At 46.0% G+C, this 19466-nt stretch overlaps 2 protein-coding genes across 2 annotated transcripts; one reads left to right on the top strand and one right to left on the bottom strand.

Annotated features, from left to right (window-relative positions):
* Positions 1-83: 83 nt before the first annotated feature.
* LOC144482279 (uncharacterized) lies at positions 84-18600 on the bottom strand. The gene is made up of 2 exons (XM_078201460.1): positions 18507-18600; positions 84-3706 (listed from the first exon to the last, which is right to left on the bottom strand). The coding sequence occupies exon 2, from the start codon at positions 3362-3364 to the stop codon at positions 2426-2428; it is 939 nt and encodes a 312-aa protein (XP_078057586.1). The 5' UTR covers positions 3365-3706; positions 18507-18600; the 3' UTR covers positions 84-2425.
* Positions 7775-18670, top strand: LOC144482282 (uncharacterized). Its single transcript, XM_078201466.1, has 3 exons — positions 7775-8289; positions 10975-13671; positions 18179-18670. The coding sequence occupies exon 2, from the start codon at positions 11327-11329 to the stop codon at positions 12083-12085; it is 759 nt and encodes a 252-aa protein (XP_078057592.1). The 5' UTR covers positions 7775-8289; positions 10975-11326; the 3' UTR covers positions 12086-13671; positions 18179-18670.
* The last annotated feature ends 796 nt before the right edge of the window (positions 18671-19466 follow it).

The following is a 19466-nucleotide window of genomic DNA, read 5'->3' as shown; positions in this document are numbered from 1 at the left end:
ATGCCCTGTATAACTGAAGCATTATACTGTTACTTCTATGTTTAATTTCTGTCATAATAAAGGATAGCATTCCATTTGTAAGAACTTTGATTTATTTGAATTAAGATTTATAGGGCTCACTTGTTTGCAATAACCACCCTAATCATAAATCTCACCAGGTTCTAGTGACTTAGCCAAAAACCATTAAAAACGTAACAAGTCAAGAAGATAAAAAGCAAATTTTTGATTCACAGTAATTAGAGAAAGCTTAACATTAATAATTGAACAGACTTCTCTCCACCCCATGACTGTAACACAACATTCTAGAAACATAGGAAATAGAAAGCAGGTGGCCATTTGACCCTGCTCCACTATTAATTTTCATCATGGCTGATCATCGAATTCAATATCCCGATCCTCCCATATCCCTTGATTCCTTTACCCCAAGAGCTATATCTAATTTCTTCAAATCACACAACGTTTTGGCCGCAACAACTTTCAGTGGTAGTGAATTCCACACATTCACCACCCACTGGGTGAAAACATTTCTCCTCACCTCAGCTCTAAAAGATTTACCTCTTGTTCTGCACCCTCTCTTTTCCTTCTCTATGAATGGCATGTTTTGTCTGTATAGCGCGCAAGAAACACTACTTCTCACGTATCCCAATACATGTGACAATAATAAATCAAAGTAAATCAGATGACAAGGACATGAAGTATTGGCTCTGAATACGTGGATAACTTGGAAAACCAACAGCTCTCAAAACCTCTCGAAACATCTCTCTCTCTCTCTCTGCCTCTCTCCACCAAATTGGTTTCTCAAGACCCCTTTTTTATACTTTAAAAATATTCAGTAAGTAGTCTCACAACACCAGGTTAAATTCCAACAGGATTATTTGGAAGCACGAGCTTTTGGAGCATTGCCCCTTCATCAGGTGAGTGAAGAATTCAGTTCACAAACAGGGCACAGATAGACACAAACTCAATTACAAGATAATGGTTGGAATGCGAATCTTAACAGGTAATCAAGTCTTTATAGATGCAGACAATGTGAGTGAAGAAAGGGTGAAGCACAGGTTAAAGAGGTGTGAATTGTCTCCAGCCAGGACAGTCAGTGAGATTTTGCAAACCCAAGCAAGTTGTGGGGGTTACAGAAAGTGTGACATGAACCCAAGATCCCAGTTGAGGCCGTCCTCATGTGTGCAGAACTTGGCTATCGGTTTTTGCTCAGCGGTTCTGCGTTGTCATGTCTCGTGTGTCTTGGAGAACGCTTACCCGAAGATCAGAGGCTGAATGCCCTTGACTGCTGAAGTGTTCCCCAACAAGAAGGGAACACTCCTGCCTGGTAATTGTTGAACGGTGTCCATTCATCCGTTGTCGTAGCAAAAATGTTCAAAGCTAACCTGAGCCAATTGTTGGGAAGTAGCTCATTGGTCCATAACTTGTCAATGATGAAACTGATTTGGTTTTTAGCTCATTGCGCACAATGTCTTAATTTAAAGGACACCCGATCCTTTGTGGGTGGTACATGAGGACACCCGATTCTCTGTGGGTGGTACATGAGGACACCCGATCTTCTGTGGGTGGTGTGTGAGGACACCCGATCCTCTGTGGGTGGTGTGTGAGGACACCCGATCCTCTGTGGGTGGTACGTGAGGACACCCGATCCTCTGTGGGTGGTGTGTGAGGACACCCGATCCTCTGTGGGTGGTGTGTGAGAACACCCGATCCTCTGTGGGTGGTGTGTGAGAACACCCGATCCTCTGTGGGTGGTGTGTGAGGACACCCGATCCTCTGTGGGTGATACATGAGGACACCCGATCCTCTGTGGGTGGTGTGTGAGGACACCCGATCCTCTGTGGGTGGTGTGTGAGGACACCCGATCCTCTGTGGGTGGTACATGAGGACACCCGATCCTCTGTGGGTGGTACATGAGGACACCCGATCCTCTGTGGGTGGTACATGACTTCGATATCCTGTTGGTGATGCCAATTTTTTCGGTAAGAATGACTGAAGACAAATTACTCGACACTCAGGTTAGTTGCAATCATCAAATGGTCTTTGTTTTACACCGGCGGGGAGCAAGTCACTGGGCCCACCATGCAACCTCTCCATCAAACAAAGCAAACCACACATTCTTATACATTTACTTCAGCCCATCTTGCCTGGTTACAAACCAATCACAATATTAATTGACTACATACTTATCCAATCAAGCTAACTATTCAGCATCATGCTACTGTGTGATCAGCTCGTGGACAGCTCTGGACCATCACAGTCCAACAGAAAGTAACCCTTCCCAATGACCAACTGAAAGAATGAATAAAACACAGTCCTGGATGTAATTGAGAGCAGAATCCACCCCCTGTAATCACCACCTGTGATCTCGCTGGTGGGGCAGCAGATGGAGTGAATAACTAAATCCCTTCACACACGCAGTACACATCTAGCACCTCTCCCCAGCATGAATTGGCTGGTGTATCTGCAGACTTAATAATCGAGTGAATCCCTTTCCACAGTCGGAGCAGGTGAATGGTGTCTCCCCAGTGTGAACTCGCTGGTGTACCTGCAGTTGGGATGACGTTTTAAATATTTTTGTGCAGTGAGAGCAGCTGAACAGTCTCTCCTCAGTGTGAATGCGCTGGTGGGACATCAGTTCCCGAGGACTTTTGAAATCTCTCCCACAGTCAGAGCATTTGAAGGGTCTCTCACTGGTGTGAGTGACATGATGGGTCAGCAGATGGGATGACTGACGGAATCGCTTCCCACACACGGTGCAGGAGAAAGGCCTCTCTCCGGTGTGAATTGGCTGGTGCCTCTGCAGGGTTGATAATCGAGTGAATCCTTTCCCACACACAGAGCAGTTGAATGGTCGCTCCCCAGTGTGAACTCTCTGGTGTATCAGCAGTTGCGATGAAGTACTGAATCGCTTCCCACACACAGAGCAGATGAGCAGTCTCTCCCTGTTGTGAACCTGCTGGTGTACCCGCAGAGTGGATGACTTTCTAAACCTCTTTGTGCAGTGAGAGCAGCTGAACGGCCTCTCCTCAGTGTGAGTGCGCTGGTGGGCCATTAGTCCCTGAGAGCTTTTGAAATCCCTCCCACAGTCGGAGCATTTAAAGGGTCTCTCATTGGTGTGAGTGACATTGTGTCTGAGTAGGCTGGGTAACTGAGTGAAGTCCTTCCCACAGATGGTGCAGCTGAACAGTCTCTCCCCGGTGTGAATGTGCTGGTGTGTCCGCAGGTTGGATGAATCATTGAATCCCTTCCCACACGCAGAGCAGGTGAATGGCCTCTCTCCAGTGTGAGTCCGTCGATGAATTTCAAGCTGAGATGGGAACCTGAATCCCTTCCCACAGTCCCCACATTTCCACTGTTTCTCCATGGTGCGGGGTCCTTGTGTCACTCCTGGTTTGACTATCAGTTGAAGCCAAACACAGTCTGTGGTCTCTCCCCGCTGTGAATGGTGCGATGTTTGTTCAGGCTCTGTAATTGGTTAAAGCTCTTTACAGTCAGCGCACAGGAACAAGCTCACTGTAGAGTGTGTGTGTGTCTCCAGTCACACTGATGTTTAAAGTCTTCTGCAACAGACTGAACCGAGAAACATTTCTTCATCTAGATTCAAAGGTTGATGATATTTAGCTGATATATATTGAGTGACTTGGTCAGAAGTTGATGTGAACTTTGGTTTGAGATTGCTGTCTGTAATTCCTCACCTTCTGATATCCTGTAAGAGGGGTTTACAAAAATCAGGACTGTCAGTACAGGACAGAAATTCAGAACAAAGAACAAAGGAAAGTACAGCACAGGAACAGGCCCTTCGGCCCTCCAAGCCCGTGCTGATCATGATACCCGAATTAAACTTTAAAAAATCTTCTGCTCTTCCTACAACCATATCCCTGTAATCCCTCCATATTCATGTACCCATCCAGATGCCTCTTAAATGTTGCTAATGTACCTGCTTCCACTACCTCCTCTGGCAGCGCATTCCACACACCCATCACTCTCTGCTTGAAAAACTTCCTCCACACATCTCCCTTAAACCTTCCCCCTCTGACCTGGAACCTGTGCCCCCTTGTAATTGACACTTGCACCCTGGGAAAACACCTCCGACTAAACAAACTGTCTATTCCTTTCATAATTTTGTAGACTTCTATTAGGTCTCCCCTCAGCCTCCATTTTTCAAGTGAAAACAATCCTAGTTTAGTCAATCTCTTCTCATAGCCAATGTCTTTGAGAACAGACAACATCCTGGTGTACCTTCTTTGCACCCTCCCAAAAGCTTCCATATCCTTCTGGTCGTGTGGTGACCAGAACTGCACACAATACTCCAAATGCTGCCGAACCAAGGTTTTAAACTTCACATCAACTTCTGAATCACCTTGGCTATCTGTGTTGCCACTATTAGGGAACTGTGGACCTGCACGCCCAAATCCTCTGTATTTTAATGTTCCTTAAGGTTCTGCCATTTACAGTGTAATTCACACCTAAATTTGATCCTCCGAAATGCATCTGCTCACATTTGTCTGGATTAAACTCCACCTGTCATTTCTGTGCCTAAGTCTCCAGATTTTCTATATCCTGTTGTATCCTCTGACACTCCCTGGTACTATCAGCAATTCCACCAATCTTCGTGTCGTCCGCAAACTTACTCTTCAGACCACCCACATTTTCCTCCAGATCATTTATATATACTGCAAACAACAGATCCCAGCACTCATCTCTATGGAATACTACTAGCTACTGAGCTCCATTCTAAAAAACAACCTTCCACCGCTACTCTCTGTTTTCTATGACCAAGCAAGCTCTGTATCCATCTAACCAGCCCACCACGAATCCCACGTGATTTTTGTTATTGTACCAATCTGTCATGTGGAACCTTGTCAATCGCCTTACCAAATTCCATATCAACTACATCCACGGCTCTTTCCTCATAATTTATCATTGTCACCTCTTCAAAAAATCTGAATCAAGTTGGTGAGACATGACATTCTCTGTATAAAACCACGTTGTCTGTCACTAACTAGTCCATTTTCTTCCAAATGTGCATATCTCATGTCCCTCAGTATCTTCTCCAAAAGCTTCCCCACCACAGACATCAGGCTCACTGGCCTACAATTTCCTGGATTATCCCTGCTTCCTTTCTGAAACAAGGGAATAGCATTGGCTATTCTCCAGTCCTTGGAACCTCACCTGTGGTCAAAGTGGATGTGAAGATATCTGTTAAGGCCCCAGCTATTTTTTCCCTTGCCTCCCGCAGTAACCTGGGATAGATCCCATCCGGTCCCGGGGACTTGTCTACCTTAATGCAATTTAGGATATCCAACACTTCTCCCTTCAATATATTGATATTCTCTAGAGCATTCACACACCCATCCCTGACCTCAACATTTGCCATGTCCTTCTCCTTGGTGAATACTTAGACAAAGTACTCATTAAGAATCCCATCCACTTCCTGTGGCTACACGCATAACTTTCCTCCTCTGTCCTTGAGTGGGACGACTCTTTCTCTTTCTTCTAATAGATGCATAAAAAGCCTTGGGATTCTCTTTGACCCTATTTACTAAAGACATGGCCCTGTTCAGCCCTCCTAATTCCATGTTTAAGTTCCTTCCTACTTTCTCTGTCCTCCTCAAGGGCTTCATCAGTTTTTAGTTGCTTCGACTTGTTGGAGGCTTGTTTTCATTTCAATTAAACCTACAATTTCCCGAATCCTGCCATTTCTATCCTTCATTTTTGTGGGGGCATGCATATCCTGCACTTCAATCAACTGGCCTTTAAAAGCCTCCCACATGTCAGACGTGGATTTGCCCTCAAATAGCTGCTCCCAATCCACATTCGCCAATTCCTGTCTAATCTGAATGTATGACAATTCCACTTTCTATGGAACATTTTTTTCTGCTCTCATTCCCCAAAAGCTGTAAATCTCTATCCAACAGACTCTCCCTCCATTCTCACTCTGCTGCATCTACCATTCACTCAATTCTGCTGAAGGTGCTGATTCAGGCTGATTGACAGGTCCACACTCCCTGCTTCCTCTCCAGGACACACATCTGCAAATCTACATGTAGGCTGACAGACAGATAGATGTCTACATTAATAATAATGGGGTCACCATTGCAGATGTCAGAGCAGCTTTCTTGAAGGTCAACCCACGGAAAGCAACTGGCCCAGATGGGGTACCCAGACGTGCACTCAGATCCTGCGTGGATCAGCTGGCGGAGTTGTTCACAGACATCTTCAACCTCTCTTTAAAATTCGACGTCCCTATCTGCTTCAAGAAGATGAACATCATCCCGGTACCTAAGGAAAACCGAGCACCGTGCCTTAACAACTATCGGCCGCTGGCTCTGACATCCATCATTATGAAGTGCTTCGAAAAGTTAGTCATAGCACAAATCAATTCCAGCCTCCCGGACTACCTGGATCCACTACAGTTTGCCCACTGCTGCAACAGGTCCACAGCAGGCGCCATTTACTTGGCCCTGCACGCAACCCTGGAACACCTAGATAACAAGGACACCTATGTCAGACTCTTATTTATTGACTACAGCCCAGCCTTCAATACTGTTATTCCCACGAAACTCATCTCCAAACTCCGTGGCCTGGGCCTCGGCATATCGCTCTGCGACTGGATCCTGAACTTCCTAACTCACAGACCATAATCAGTAAGTATAGGCAACAACACCTCCTCCACACCGCTGCCCCACAAGGCTGTGTTCTCAGCCCCCTACTATACTCCTTTTACACCTATGGCTGTCCGGCCAAATTTCCCTTGAATTAGATTATCAAGTTTGCTGACGACACCACTGTAGTGGGTCAGATCTCAAACAACGATGAGACAGAGTATAGGAATGAGATAGAGAATCTGGTGAACTGGTGCAGCAACAATAATCTCTCCCTCAATGTCAGCAAAATGAAGGAGATTGTCATCGACTTCAGGAAGCGTAAAGATGAACATGCCCCTGAGAACATGTCTACACCAATGGGGATGAAGTAGAAAGGGCCAAGAGCTTCAGGTTTTTAGGTGTCCAGATCACCATCAAACTGTCCTGATCCCCCCATTCCGACACTATTGTTAAGAAAGCCCACCAACACCTCTACTTTCTCAGAAGACTAAGGAAATTTGGCAAGTCAGCTACAACTCTCAGCAACTTTTACAGATGCACCATGGAAAGCATTCTTTCTGGTTGTATCACAGCTTGGTATGGCTCCTGCTCTGCCCAAGTCCGCAAGTTCACGACAAAAGGTTGTGAATGTAGCCCAATCCATCATGCAAACCAGCCTCCCATCCATTGACTCTGTCTACACTTCCCGCTGCCTTGGTAAAGGAGCCACCATAATTAAGGACCCCACGCACCCCGGACATTCTCTCTTCCACCTTTTCCTTCGGGAAAAAGATACAAAAGTCTGAGGTCACCTACCAACCAGGACAGCTTCTTCCCTGCTGCTATCAGACTTTTGAATGGACTTACCTTGTATTAAGTTGATATTTCTCTCTACCCTAGCTATGTCTGGAACGTTACATTCTGCACTCTCTCATTTCCTTCTTTGTGAACGGTATGTTTTGTCTGTATAGCGCGCAAGAAACAATACTTTTCACTGTCTATTAATACATATAACAATAAATCAAATCAAAATTACTGGATTAAAAATGTGTATAACAAACCGACTGGATTCACTTCCTTTCCCTTCAGCTGCTCCAAGTCACTGATTTCATCCAGAATGGGAACAGCAATGGAAAAGGGGAAACATTGCTTTCCTCCCACATGCTGCCCAAAGGAGGAAGATTCAGTCTGAATATCATTGGTCAACTTCCGCATTTTGACGTCACAATGGAGCCCTGTTTGACTCAGCCAGTAGGAATCACGCTGCTCGCGGTGATGTCACTAGGTGCGCAGGCCCCGGCGCGCGGACACGGCTGCTCCGTCCTTCTCCTTATTCCCCCTTCCGCCACCTCGAGCCAAGGTTTCCAGGCAACCGGCTGCCGGCTCCGGCCAGAGCGAGAGGCTGATCGGTGAGCTCCCCCTCCCCGGCAGAAGGACTGCGCATGTCCAAGGGAATGGGGAAGCTGCGCATGTGCGGCGGTGCGCCCAGACCCCCCCAACCCCGCCGAGCTGAGGTGAACATGGGAAGAACTGGAGGACCGGAAGGAAGCTGGTCCTCCAGCTAATCAGAGCTCCCCATTGTCTGAATGCGGAAGCTGGACAATGAGGTTGTTAAGCTGCTCATTCCTGCCCAGCAAAGCGGCCCCTCTGAATGAAGATTGAGCTTCTCACACACCAAAACTGCCTCCTGGCTCCAACATCTGTGAGTAAAACACTTTCCTTTCTCCCTCTTTTCATTGCTTTTCTCATTCTGGGGGGAAATTGCGGAACTTGCAAGAACTGAAGGGAAAGGAAGTGAATCCAGGGAGAATGCAGATTCTGGAAAGGTTGGCCCAAATCTCTCTCTCTCAAAGATATTGACATCCTTTGCTCCCTCAGCTTGACTCATTTATTTGTCTGGCGAAAAGGATGGTCTCTTTCCTCATGTTCGCAATTAAAGTGCTGGCTTCCCCTGACATTTAAGGGTACAATAAATTATAGGACAGAGATATGTCTATTATTCTTATATGATACACGAGATATTTATGGTTCTGTTGCACAGCAATATTGTACTGCAACTATATTATATATTTTCAGTCATTTCTTCCCTCAGAGTTGTTAGTCTTTGGATTTCTCTTCCACAGGGACCAGTCTGAAAGACGTGCTGGTTAGGTGCATTAGTTATGCTAAATTCTCCCTCAGTGGACACAAACAGGCACCAGAATGTGGCGAACAGGGGATTTTCGCATTAACTCCATTGCAGTGTTAATGTAAACCGACTTGTGACACGACTAAATGAACTTTAAAACAGTTGAGGCTGTTGATCATTGAATGTGTTTACAGATGAGTTAGACAGATTTTAGATTGAGTCAAGAGGTTGGGGAACAGATGGGAAAATGGAGTGAAAGCTAAGATGTGGGTGTTTTCCTCACCCAAGGATGTGGTGAAGCTTTGAAATTCTCTAACCCAGAGGACTGTGGAGCCTCAGTCATCAAATATTTTCAAGACAGAGATGATGAAATCGCTGGGCCTCTGACGCAAATGTTTGTCTCGTCACTGGACGCAGGTGAGGTCCCGGAGGATTGGAGGATAGCTAATGTGGTCCCGTTATTTAAGAAGGGTAGGAAGGATAACCTGTGTAATTATAGGTCGGTGAGCTTGACGTCCGTGGTGGGGAAGTTGTTGGAGAAGATTCTTAGAGATAGGATGTATGCGCATTTAGAAAGGAATAAACTGATTAACGATAGTCAGCATGGTTTTGTGAGAGGGAGGTCATGCCTCACTAACCTGGTGGAGGTTTTTGAAGAAGTGACCAGAATGGTTGACGAGGGAAGGGCCGTGGATGTAGTCTATATGGACTTTAGTAAAGTGTTTGACAAAGTCCCTCATGGTAGGCTGGTGAAAAAGGTTGGACCTCATGGGATAAAGGGGGAGGTGGCTAGATGGGTGGAGAACTGGCTTGGTCACAGAAGACAGAGGGTGGTAGTGGAAGGGTCTTTTTCCGGCTGGAGGCCTGTGACTAGTGGTGTTCCGCAGGGCTCTGTATTGGGACCTCTGCTGTTTGTGATTTATATAAACGATCTGGAAGAAGGTGTAACTGGGGTGATCAGTAAGTTTGCGGACGACACAAAATTGGCAGGACTTGCAGATAGTGAGGAGCATTGTCAGAAGCTACAGAAGGATATAGATAGGCTGGAAATTTGGGCAAAGAAATGGCAGATGGAGTTCAATCCTGATGAATGCGAAGTGATGCATTTTGGTAGAAATAATGTAGGGAGGAGCTATACGATAAATGGCAGAACCATAAAGGGTGTAGATACGCAGGGGGACCTGGGTGTGCAAGTCCACAGATCCTTGAAGGTGACGTCACAGGTGGAGAAGGAGGTGAAGAAGGCATATGGCATGCTTGCCTTCATAGGACGGGGCATAGAGTATAAAAGTTGGGGTCTGATGTTGCAGATGTATAGAACGTTGGTTCGGCCGCATTTGGAATACTGCGTCCAGTTCTGGTCGCCACACTACCAGAAGGACGTGGAGGCTTTGGAGAGAGTACAGAGGAGGTTTACCAGAATGTTGCCTGGTATGGAGGGGCTTAGTTATGAGGAGAGATTGGGTAAACTGGGGTTGTTCTCCCTGGAAAGACGGAGGATGAGGGGAGACTTAATAGAGGTGTATAAAATTATGAAAGGCATAGATAGGGTGAACGGTGGGAAGCTTTTCCCCAGGTCGGTGGTGACGTTCACGAGGGGTCATAGGTTCAAGGTGAAGGGGGGGAGGTTTAACACAGATATCAGACGGACGTATTTTACACAGAGGGTGGTGGGGGCCTGGAATGCGCTGCCAGGCAAGGTGGTGGAGGCAGACACACTGGGAACGTTTAAGACTTATCTAGACAGCCATATGAACGGAGTGGGAATGGAGGGATACAAAAGAATGGTCTAGTTTGGACCAGGGAGCGGCACGGGCTTGGAGGGCCGAAGGGTCTGTTCCTGTGCTGTATTGTTCTTTGTTCTTTGATAGATTCCGAGATGTTGCGGACATCAAGGGAGATGAGGGACAGTGTGGAAAATTATGCTGAGGTAGATTGGCCAATGATCTCATTAAATGCTTGAGCAGGCTTGGTGGGCGGAATGGCCAACGGAACCTCATATTTCTTATGATTTTTGTGCCCTGGACAGGAAGCGATGAGCATGGAGCTGTCAATCAACATGACTCAGCACCTTTACAAGAATTGGGAGGGTGAATATTACGTGCAGCAGAGTGTAAAAGGGGGGTGAGCGTATGGAATGCAGATTTACAGCTTTTGGGGAACAACAGAGGAAAGAATGTTTCATAGAAACCAGAATTGTCTGTTTTTGAATTTCTATCCGATACTGACAGTGATGTTTTTTGTAAACTCCCTTTACAGGATATCAGAAGAGGAGGAATTACAGACAGAAATCTCAAATGTCACGTTAAGATCTGACAGAGTCACTCGATTCCTTGGGTCCTGAAGAGCATTGGCCTTTGAATCTGGAAGGAGAAATGTTTGTCTGCTTCAAATGTTTTGAAACATCAATGTGACTGGAAAACCATCAAGACAGACTCACACCCAAGTGAAGGTGTTCCAGTCCACTGATTGCAGGACGAATTGTCACCACTTACACAGCTTGAATAAATATATCACCATTCAGAGCAGGGAGAAACCGTACACTTCTTGTGTGTGTGGTCAAGGCTTCAACTGATTGTCCAACCTGGAGAGACAGAAGAAGAACCGAAATATGGAGAAGCCATGGAAATGTGGGGACTGTGGGAAGGAATACAGATTCCCATCTGTGCTGGAAGCTCATCGACGAATTCACACTGGGGAAAGGCCGTTCACTTGCATTCGGTGTGGGAAGGGATTCACTCAGTTATTCCACATGTTGAGACACCAGCAAGTTCACACTGGGGAGAGGCCTTTCACTTGCTCTCAGTGTGGGAAGGGATTCACTCAGTTATCGAACCTAAATTCACACCAGCGAGTTCACACTGGGGTGAGGCCGTTCAACTGCTCTCAGTGTGGAAAGGGATTCACGCAGTTATCCCAACTACAGTTACACCAGCAAGTTCACACTGGCGGGAGGCTACTCATCTGCTCTCAGTGTGGGAAGAAATTCAGATATTCATCCACTTTGCAGAGACACCAGCAGCTCCACACTGGAGAAAAGCCATTCACCTGCTCTCAGTGTGGGAAGGGATTCACTCGTTCATGCGCTCTGCAGAGACACCAGCGAATTCACACTGGGGAGAAGCCATTCACATGCTCTCATTGTGGGAAGGCATTCAGACATCAATCCACACTGCATTCACACCAGCGAGTTCACACCGAGGAGAGACCATTCACCTGCTCTGAGCAGGAGAAGGCATTCAGTGGTCAGTCCCACCTACAAAAACACCAGCGAGTCGACGCCAGGGAGAGGCCATTCGCCTGCTCCCAGTGTGGGGACAGATTTTGTAATTCATCACACCTGCTGAGACACCACCAAATTCACAAGTGATTCCAGGGGGTGGATTCTGCTGTTATTGTTTCTGTTCTCAATTACATCCAGCACTGCATTTTGTTCATTCTCACAGTTGGTCAATGGAAAGGTTATCTTTCCGCTGGACTGGCCAGTCCCACAACATTCCCTGCAGTGGCCTGGTGCTCTTTAAAACTTGTTGCGATACCTGGTTTCGAAATTCACAAGGATTACAGAATGAAAACATGTTTAGAAGTTGGAAGACATTTCGGTCCCATTTGAAACCTGTCACATTGCCATGACGATGGGATGTGGTGGTTACATTTCTGTTTTGTTTAATTTATCTGGGTGTTTCTCACTGAAGAAAACTATCAAAATTAGAGTGGCAAGTTGTCTGAGGTGGACTGGGAAACTATATTTAAAGGTATGATGGGAGTCAGGTAATAGCTAATATTTAAATATTAAATATTACGTATTGCCAAGATAGTCAGTTCGCTCAGTTGTCTGGACCACTGGTTCATGATGCGGAATGATGACAGCGGCATGGAATCAAATTCTGTACCAGCTGGCGTTACCCATGAAGGTCACACCTTCTCAATCTTGCCCCTCGCCTGAGGTTAACCCCTCAGGGTTAAATCAGCCTGTCATAATACCTGTTGGCTCTCTCTCAAAGGGGAGAGCAGCCTATTGTGATGATACTGTGCCTTTAAGAAATGTATTTTAATATTTATTTCTATTTCATCGAAGAATCCATAGAATCCCTACAGCGCATAAGGAGCCATTCAGACCATTGAGCCTGCACCAAGAACAATCCCACCTCGGCTCCATCCCCAAATCCAAAATATTTACCCTGCTGACCCCCTGACACTAAGTGGCAATTTAGCATAGCCAATCCACCTCACCTACATATCATTGGACACTAACGGACATTTTAACATGGCCAATCCACCTGACCGGCACATCTTTGGACTGTGGGAGGAAATGGAACACCTGGAAGAAATGCATGTGGGGAACGTCCACACAGGCTGGAATTGAAGCCAGATGCCTGGCACTATGAGGCATCATTGCTAACCACTGTGCTGCTGCTGTTTCAGTGTTCCCTGGGATTGCAGAGTTGAGCTTGATTTGGGGGTGATTGACAAGTCAGGTCATGTGCGGACAGACAGCTATTTTCACAGAGAAATCCAGTTTGAGTTTGGTTTTTCAGAAGCTGCTTGAAACGGAGAGAGGCAGCCATGTTTTCCCCCCTCTCTGGAGTTGGAGATTCTGTTCTCTGGGTGGCTGTTATTGGAAGCTGCCAAAGACTGGGTTTACCTCTCTTAGGTTTTGCTGTTTTCAGAATATATCCTTCTCTGAAAGCTGCCGACCTAGATTTCTGTCCATTAGTGTCACACAGCTGAAAACCCAGCATCACGTGAGCGTACTTGTTTTTGTGCTAACGAAGACTGAAGAAAGGAGTATATCTGTGGGATGATGCTTTACATTGGAATAGCTGAGACAACTCGCTGTTTGGAGTTATCATGTGTCATGTTTAAGTCTTGTAATTGGTAAAAGTTATGTTAATCTTCTATGTTATATTCTAACTGTGCCCTTAAATAAACCTGGTTTGATAAAAGCTTCCAAGTGTAATTAATTATTTATTTATTTATTTTTTCAGTTAATTTTGGGTTTAAAATCGGAGGTTTTTTTCAAAACCGGAAGTCAGGCCAGGAGTGGCCAGGGGAAGTTTTTGGAGGGTTTAAAAAGGGCTTACCTTGGAGGTTCAGCTTCATTGTTCCCAGGAGCAGGCTGAGGGTAAGAGAGTGGGTCTTCTGACTGTAATTAATTATTTATTTTTTCAGTTAATTTTGGGTTTAAAATCGGAGGTTTTTTTCAAAACCGGAAGTCAGGCCAGGAGTGGCCACGGGAAGTTTTTGGAGGGTTTAAAAGTGCACCAAAGTATACAGCGGGCAGCATCGTAGCGGGCAGCAGAGTGAGTGGGAAGTTGAGTGAGCTGTCAGGGCTTTGGCTCACAGGGCTTGGACGAGCAGGGGTGAGTTTTTGTTTCCTTACACTCTTATTAACTTTTCACTGTCTTACTTGACATAAAGTGTCCAGTATGAGTGTGAAACCAATGTGTTGTTCCCAGTGTAGGATGTGGGAGGTCCTGGAGGCATCTGGCCTCCCGGACATCCACATCTGTGAGGGGTGTGTCGAGCTGCGGTTCCTGAGAGACCGTGTTAGGGAGCTGGAACTACAGCTCGAGGATCTTAGGCTGATGAGGGAGAATGAGGAGGTGATAGACAAGAGCTATCATCAGGTGGTCACACCAGGGCCACGGGAAGAGGCCAAGTGGGTGACGGCCAGGAAGGGTAAGGCTAGGGTGGTTGAGAGCACCCCGGTGGATTTGCCCCTGCACAACAAGTACTCCTGCTTGAGTACTGCTGGGGGGGACAGCCCGCCTGGGGGAAGCAGCAGTGGCCGTGTCTCCGCAGTGGAGTCCAGCCCTGTAACTCAGAGGGCTAAGGAAAAGAGGAGGAAGGCGGTATTAATCGGGGACTCGATGGTGAAGGGGACAGACAGGCGTTTCTGCGGAGGTAGGCGGGATTCTCGCATGGTGGTCTGCCTCCCTGGGGCCGGGATCCAGGATGTCGCTAGTCGCGTCCTGGAAATCCTGAGGTGGGAGGGAGAGGAGCCTGAGGTAGCGGTATATATTGGTACCGCTGATGTGGGTAGGAAGGGAGAAGGGGTCATGAAAAGGGAGTACAGGGAATTAGGGAGACAGCTGAGAAAGAGGAAAGCAAAGGTAGTAATCTCAGGATTACTGCCTGTGCCACGGGAAGGTGAGGGCAGGAATGGAGTGAGGTGGAGGATGAATGTGTGGCTGAGGGACTGGTGCAGGGGGCAGGGATTCAGGTTCCTGGACCATTGGGACCTCTTTAGGGGCAGGGGTGATCTGTATACAAAAAACGGGTGGAACTTGAATCACACGGGGACCAATATCCTGGCCGGTAGGTTGGCTAAGGCTACTGGGGAGAATTTAAACTAGATAGGTTGGGGGGAGGGGAGCTAGAAGAGTTGACTAGGATCAAGGAACTAATTGATGGGGGGGAGGATGCAGGGGTAAGGGGAATTACAAAATTAATGGTAGAGGAGAGGGTGCAAGTGAATGAAGGTGGTAATTTAGATAAGGGAGTAGAGGGAGAGGGTGTTCGCGACTCATCAAAGCGGGTTCAGATAAAAGCTGGAATAAGGACACTTTGCCTGAATGCACGAAGCATTCGGAACAAGGTGAATGAGTTGATGGTGCAAATCAGCACAAGTGGGTACGATCTAGTGGCCATTACAGAAACGTGGCTGAAAGGTGACCCGGACTGGGAGATGAATATCCAGGGGTATCAGGCGTTTAGGAAGAATAGACAGGAAGGAAAAGGTGGTGGGGTTGCGCTATTAATAAGAGATAATATCAGGGTAGTACTGAGGGATGACATAGGCTCTGAGGAACAAAACGTGGAATCATTATGGGTAGAGATGAGGAATAGTAGAGGGAGAAAGACACTAGTAGGTGTGGTATATAGGCCCCCAAATAATAATGTTGAGGTAGGGAGGGCTATAAACAAGCAGATAAGGGATGCGTGTAAAAACGGAACGGCAATAATCATGGGGGACTTCAACATGCACATTGACTGGCAGACTCAAGTCGGTAAGGGTGGAATGGAGGAAGAGTTCTTAGAATGCTGTCGGGATAGTTTCCATGAACAGCATGTTACGGAACCGACGAGGGGACGAGCTATTTTGGATCTGGTATTGTGTAATGAGGTAGGTAGAATTAAGGATCTTATTGTGAAGGACCCTCTTGGGTCTAGTGACCACAATATGGTCGAATTTCTGATTCAGATGGAAGAGGAGAAAGTTTGGTCTCAAACCAGTGTCCTCTGTTTGAATAGAGGGTATTATGATAGGATGAGGGATGAATTGGCTAAGGTAGACTGGGAGAGCAGGTAGGATAGCTGAGGAACAGTGGAGGATTTTTAAGGAGATCCTTTTCAGTTCTCAGCAAAAATATATTCCAGCAAAAAACAAGGATTGTAAGAAAAGGGAGAACCAGCCGTGGATAACGAAGGAAATAAAGGAGAGTATTAAAATAAAAACAGCTGCGTACAGAGTGGCCAAAAATAGTGGAGAAACAAGTGATTGGGAAAAATTTAAGAAACAACAAAGAGAGACTAAGAAAGCGATAAAGAAAGGAAGGATAGACTATGAAGCTAGGCTAGCAATTAATATAAAAAATGATAGTAAAAGTTTTTATAAATATATAAAAAGGAATAGAGTGGCTAGAGTGAATGTTGGACCCTTGGAGGACGAGAGGGGGGAGATAATAGTGGGAAATGAGGATATGGCTGAGTCTTTAAATAAGTTTTTTGTGTCGGTCTTCACGGTGGAGGACACAAATAGTTTGCCAAATATTAACGATAGAGGGTTGGCAGCAGGAGAAATACTTAATACAATTAATGTTACCAGAGAGGCAGTGCTGGGTAGACTAATGGGACTGAAGGTGGACAAGTCCCCAGGTCCGGATGGAATGCATCCCAGGGTATTGAAAGAAATGTCAGAGGTAATAGTGGATGCGTTAGTGATTATTTATCAAAACTCGTTGCATTCTGGGGTAGTGCCGGTTGATTGGAAAACGGCTAATGTTACGCCGCTGTTTAAAAAAGGAAGGAGACAAAAGGCGGGTAACTATAGGCCGGTCAGCTTAACGTCTGTAGTAGGGAAAATGCTGGAATCCATTATTAAAGAGGAGATAGCAGGGCATCTGGATAGAAATGGTTCGATCAATCAGACGCAGCATGGATTCATGAGGGGAAAGTCGTGCTTGACGAACATGTTGGATTTTTATGAAGATGTGATGAGGGCGGTTGATGGAGGAGAACCGATGGATGTGGTGTTTTTGGATTTCCAAAAGGCGTTTGATAAGGTGCCCCATAAAAGGCTGCTGAAGAAGATTAGGGCACACGGAGTTGGGGGTAGTGTGTTAAAGTGGATTGGGGACTGGCTATCCGACAGGAAGCAAAGAGTCGGAATAAATGGGTGTTTTTCTGGTTGGAGGAAGGTAACTAGTGGCGTGCCGCAGGGATCGGTACTCGGGCCGCAACTGTTTACCATTTATATAGATGATCTGGAGGAGGGGACGGAGTGTAGGGTAACGAAGTTTGCAGACGACACAAAGTTAAGTGGAAAAGTGAATCGTGTGGAGGACGGAGAAGATCTGCAGAGAGATTTGGACAGGCTGAGTGAGTGGGCGAGGATATGGCAAATGGAGTATAACGTTGAGAAATGCGAGGTTATACACTTTGGAGGAAATAATAACAAATGGGATTACTATCTCAATGGAAACAAATTAAAACATGCTACCGTGCAAAGGGACCTGGGGGTCCTTGTGCATGAGACGCAAAAGCCCAGTCTGCAGGTACAACAGGTGATCAAGAAGGCAAATGGGATGTTGGCCTATATTGCGAGGGGGATAGAATATAAAAGCAGGGATGTCTTGATGCACCTGTACAGGGCATTGGTGAGGCCGCAGCTGGAATACTGTGTGCAGTATTGGTCCCCTTATATGAGGAAGGATATATTGGCATTGGAGGGAGTGCAGAGAAGGTTCACCAGGTTGATACCGGAGATGAGGGGTTTGGATTATGAGGAGAGGCTGAGGAGATTGGGTTTGTACTCGTTGGAGTTTAGAAGGATGAGGGGGGATCTTATGGAGACTTATAAGATAATGCGGGGGCTGGATAGGGTGGAGGCGGAGAGATTCTTTCCACTTAGTAAGGAAGTTAAAACTAGAGGACACAGCCTCAAAATAAAGGGGGGTCGGTTTAAGACAGAGTTGAGGAGGAACTTCTTCTCCCAGAGGGTGGTGAATCTCTGGAATTCTCTGCCCACTGAGGTGGTGGAGGCTACCTCGCTGAATATGTTTAAAGCGCGGATGGATGGATTCCTGAGCGGTAAGGGAATTAAGGGTTATGGGGATCAGGCGGGTAAGTGGTACTGATCCACGTCAGATCAGCCATGATCTTATTGAATGGCGGGGCAGGCTCGAGGGGCTAGATGGCCTACTCCTGCTCCTATTTCTTATGTTCTTATGTTCTTAAGTGGGTCACTTAAGTAGTTGCGGCAACAATAATCTGTCCCTCAATGTCAACAAAACAAAGGAGATTGTCATCAACTTCAGGAAGCGTAAAGGAGAACTTGTCATGAATGTAGCCCAATCCATCATGCAAATCAGCCTCCCATCCATTGACTCTGTCTACACTTCCCGCCTCAGCAAAGCAGCCAGCATAATTAAGGACCCTACGCACCCCGGACATTCTCTCTTCCACCTTCTTCCTTCGGGAAAAAGATACAAAAGCCTCAGGGTACGTACTAACCGACACAAGAACAGCTTCTTCCCTGCTGCTGTCAGACTTTTGAATGGACTTACCTTGCATTAAGTTGATCGTTCTCTACACCCTAGCTATGACTTTAACACTACATCCTGCACACTCTCGTTTCTTTCTCTGTGAACGGTATGTTTTGTGTGTATAGCGAGCAAGAAACAATACTTTTCACTGTATATTAATACATGTGACAATAATAAATCAAATCAAAATTAAATCATACCTGGAGTGAAATACATAATGCTCACCCTACTGCCAAAATCAAATGTAACATTTAGGGTCGAGGTTAACTTGACAAGATACCTTGGAGTTTCTGGCTTGGGTCTTAACATTATGGTCCTCTGGGAATTTTGGGAGACTTTAATTTCACATATATACAACAATTATAGATTCCTTTAAGGAACAAAAATCCAACAGGAAAAGCGAAGCAACTGTGGCTAAGAAGGACAGTGGAAGATTCCATCAGATCAAAGGAAGGGACTCGTATCCTGCCCAAAATAGTCAAAAGCTTCAGGATTGGGAACATGTTTTAGAATTCAGTAAAGGGGGACCAAGAAACTAAAAAAAGAAAGAGAAAATAGAATATGAGAGCAGATTGGTGAGAAACATAAAAACCATAGAAGTTAGAAAAGGAAAAGATTAGCAAGGGCAAATGTGATCAATTCCAGGCAGAGACAGGAGAGTTTATAATGTGGAACAGATAAATGGCAGATCAACTAAATGTGTGTCTGTCTTCATGGAGGAAGATTCAGAAATCACCCTAAAAACACGAGAGAACCAAGGGAGTAGTGAGCATGAGGAACTGAAAGAGGTTAGTATTAGTGAAAAAAAACTGGAGAAATTAATGGGGTTGAAATTTAATAAATCTCCATAAACTGATGTAAATTCCAGAGTTTTGAAAGGGGTGGTAGCGTGGCCGGTCTAAGGTGCTGGATTAAGGTTGCAGTCTCTGGGGGTGTAGGTTTGAATCCCAGAGCTGCCGGACATGAGGGGCAGCACAATGA

This window comes from Mustelus asterias, unplaced genomic scaffold (genome assembly GCF_964213995.1).
Source record: "Mustelus asterias unplaced genomic scaffold, sMusAst1.hap1.1 HAP1_SCAFFOLD_35, whole genome shotgun sequence".
In the NCBI taxonomy this organism is placed as follows: Eukaryota; Metazoa; Chordata; class Chondrichthyes; order Carcharhiniformes; family Triakidae; genus Mustelus; species Mustelus asterias.
Note: the sequence above shows the minus strand (reverse complement) of the source record. Positions and strands in the feature narration are given on the sequence as shown.

Bases quoted from the DNA above. Each gene is read 5' to 3' on its own strand.
- LOC144482279 (XM_078201460.1), bottom strand. From the start codon at position 3,364: ATGGAGAAACAGTGGAAATGTGGGGACTGTGGGAAGGGATTCAGGTTC.
- LOC144482282 (XM_078201466.1), top strand. From the start codon at position 11,327: ATGGAGAAGCCATGGAAATGTGGGGACTGTGGGAAGGAATACAGATTC.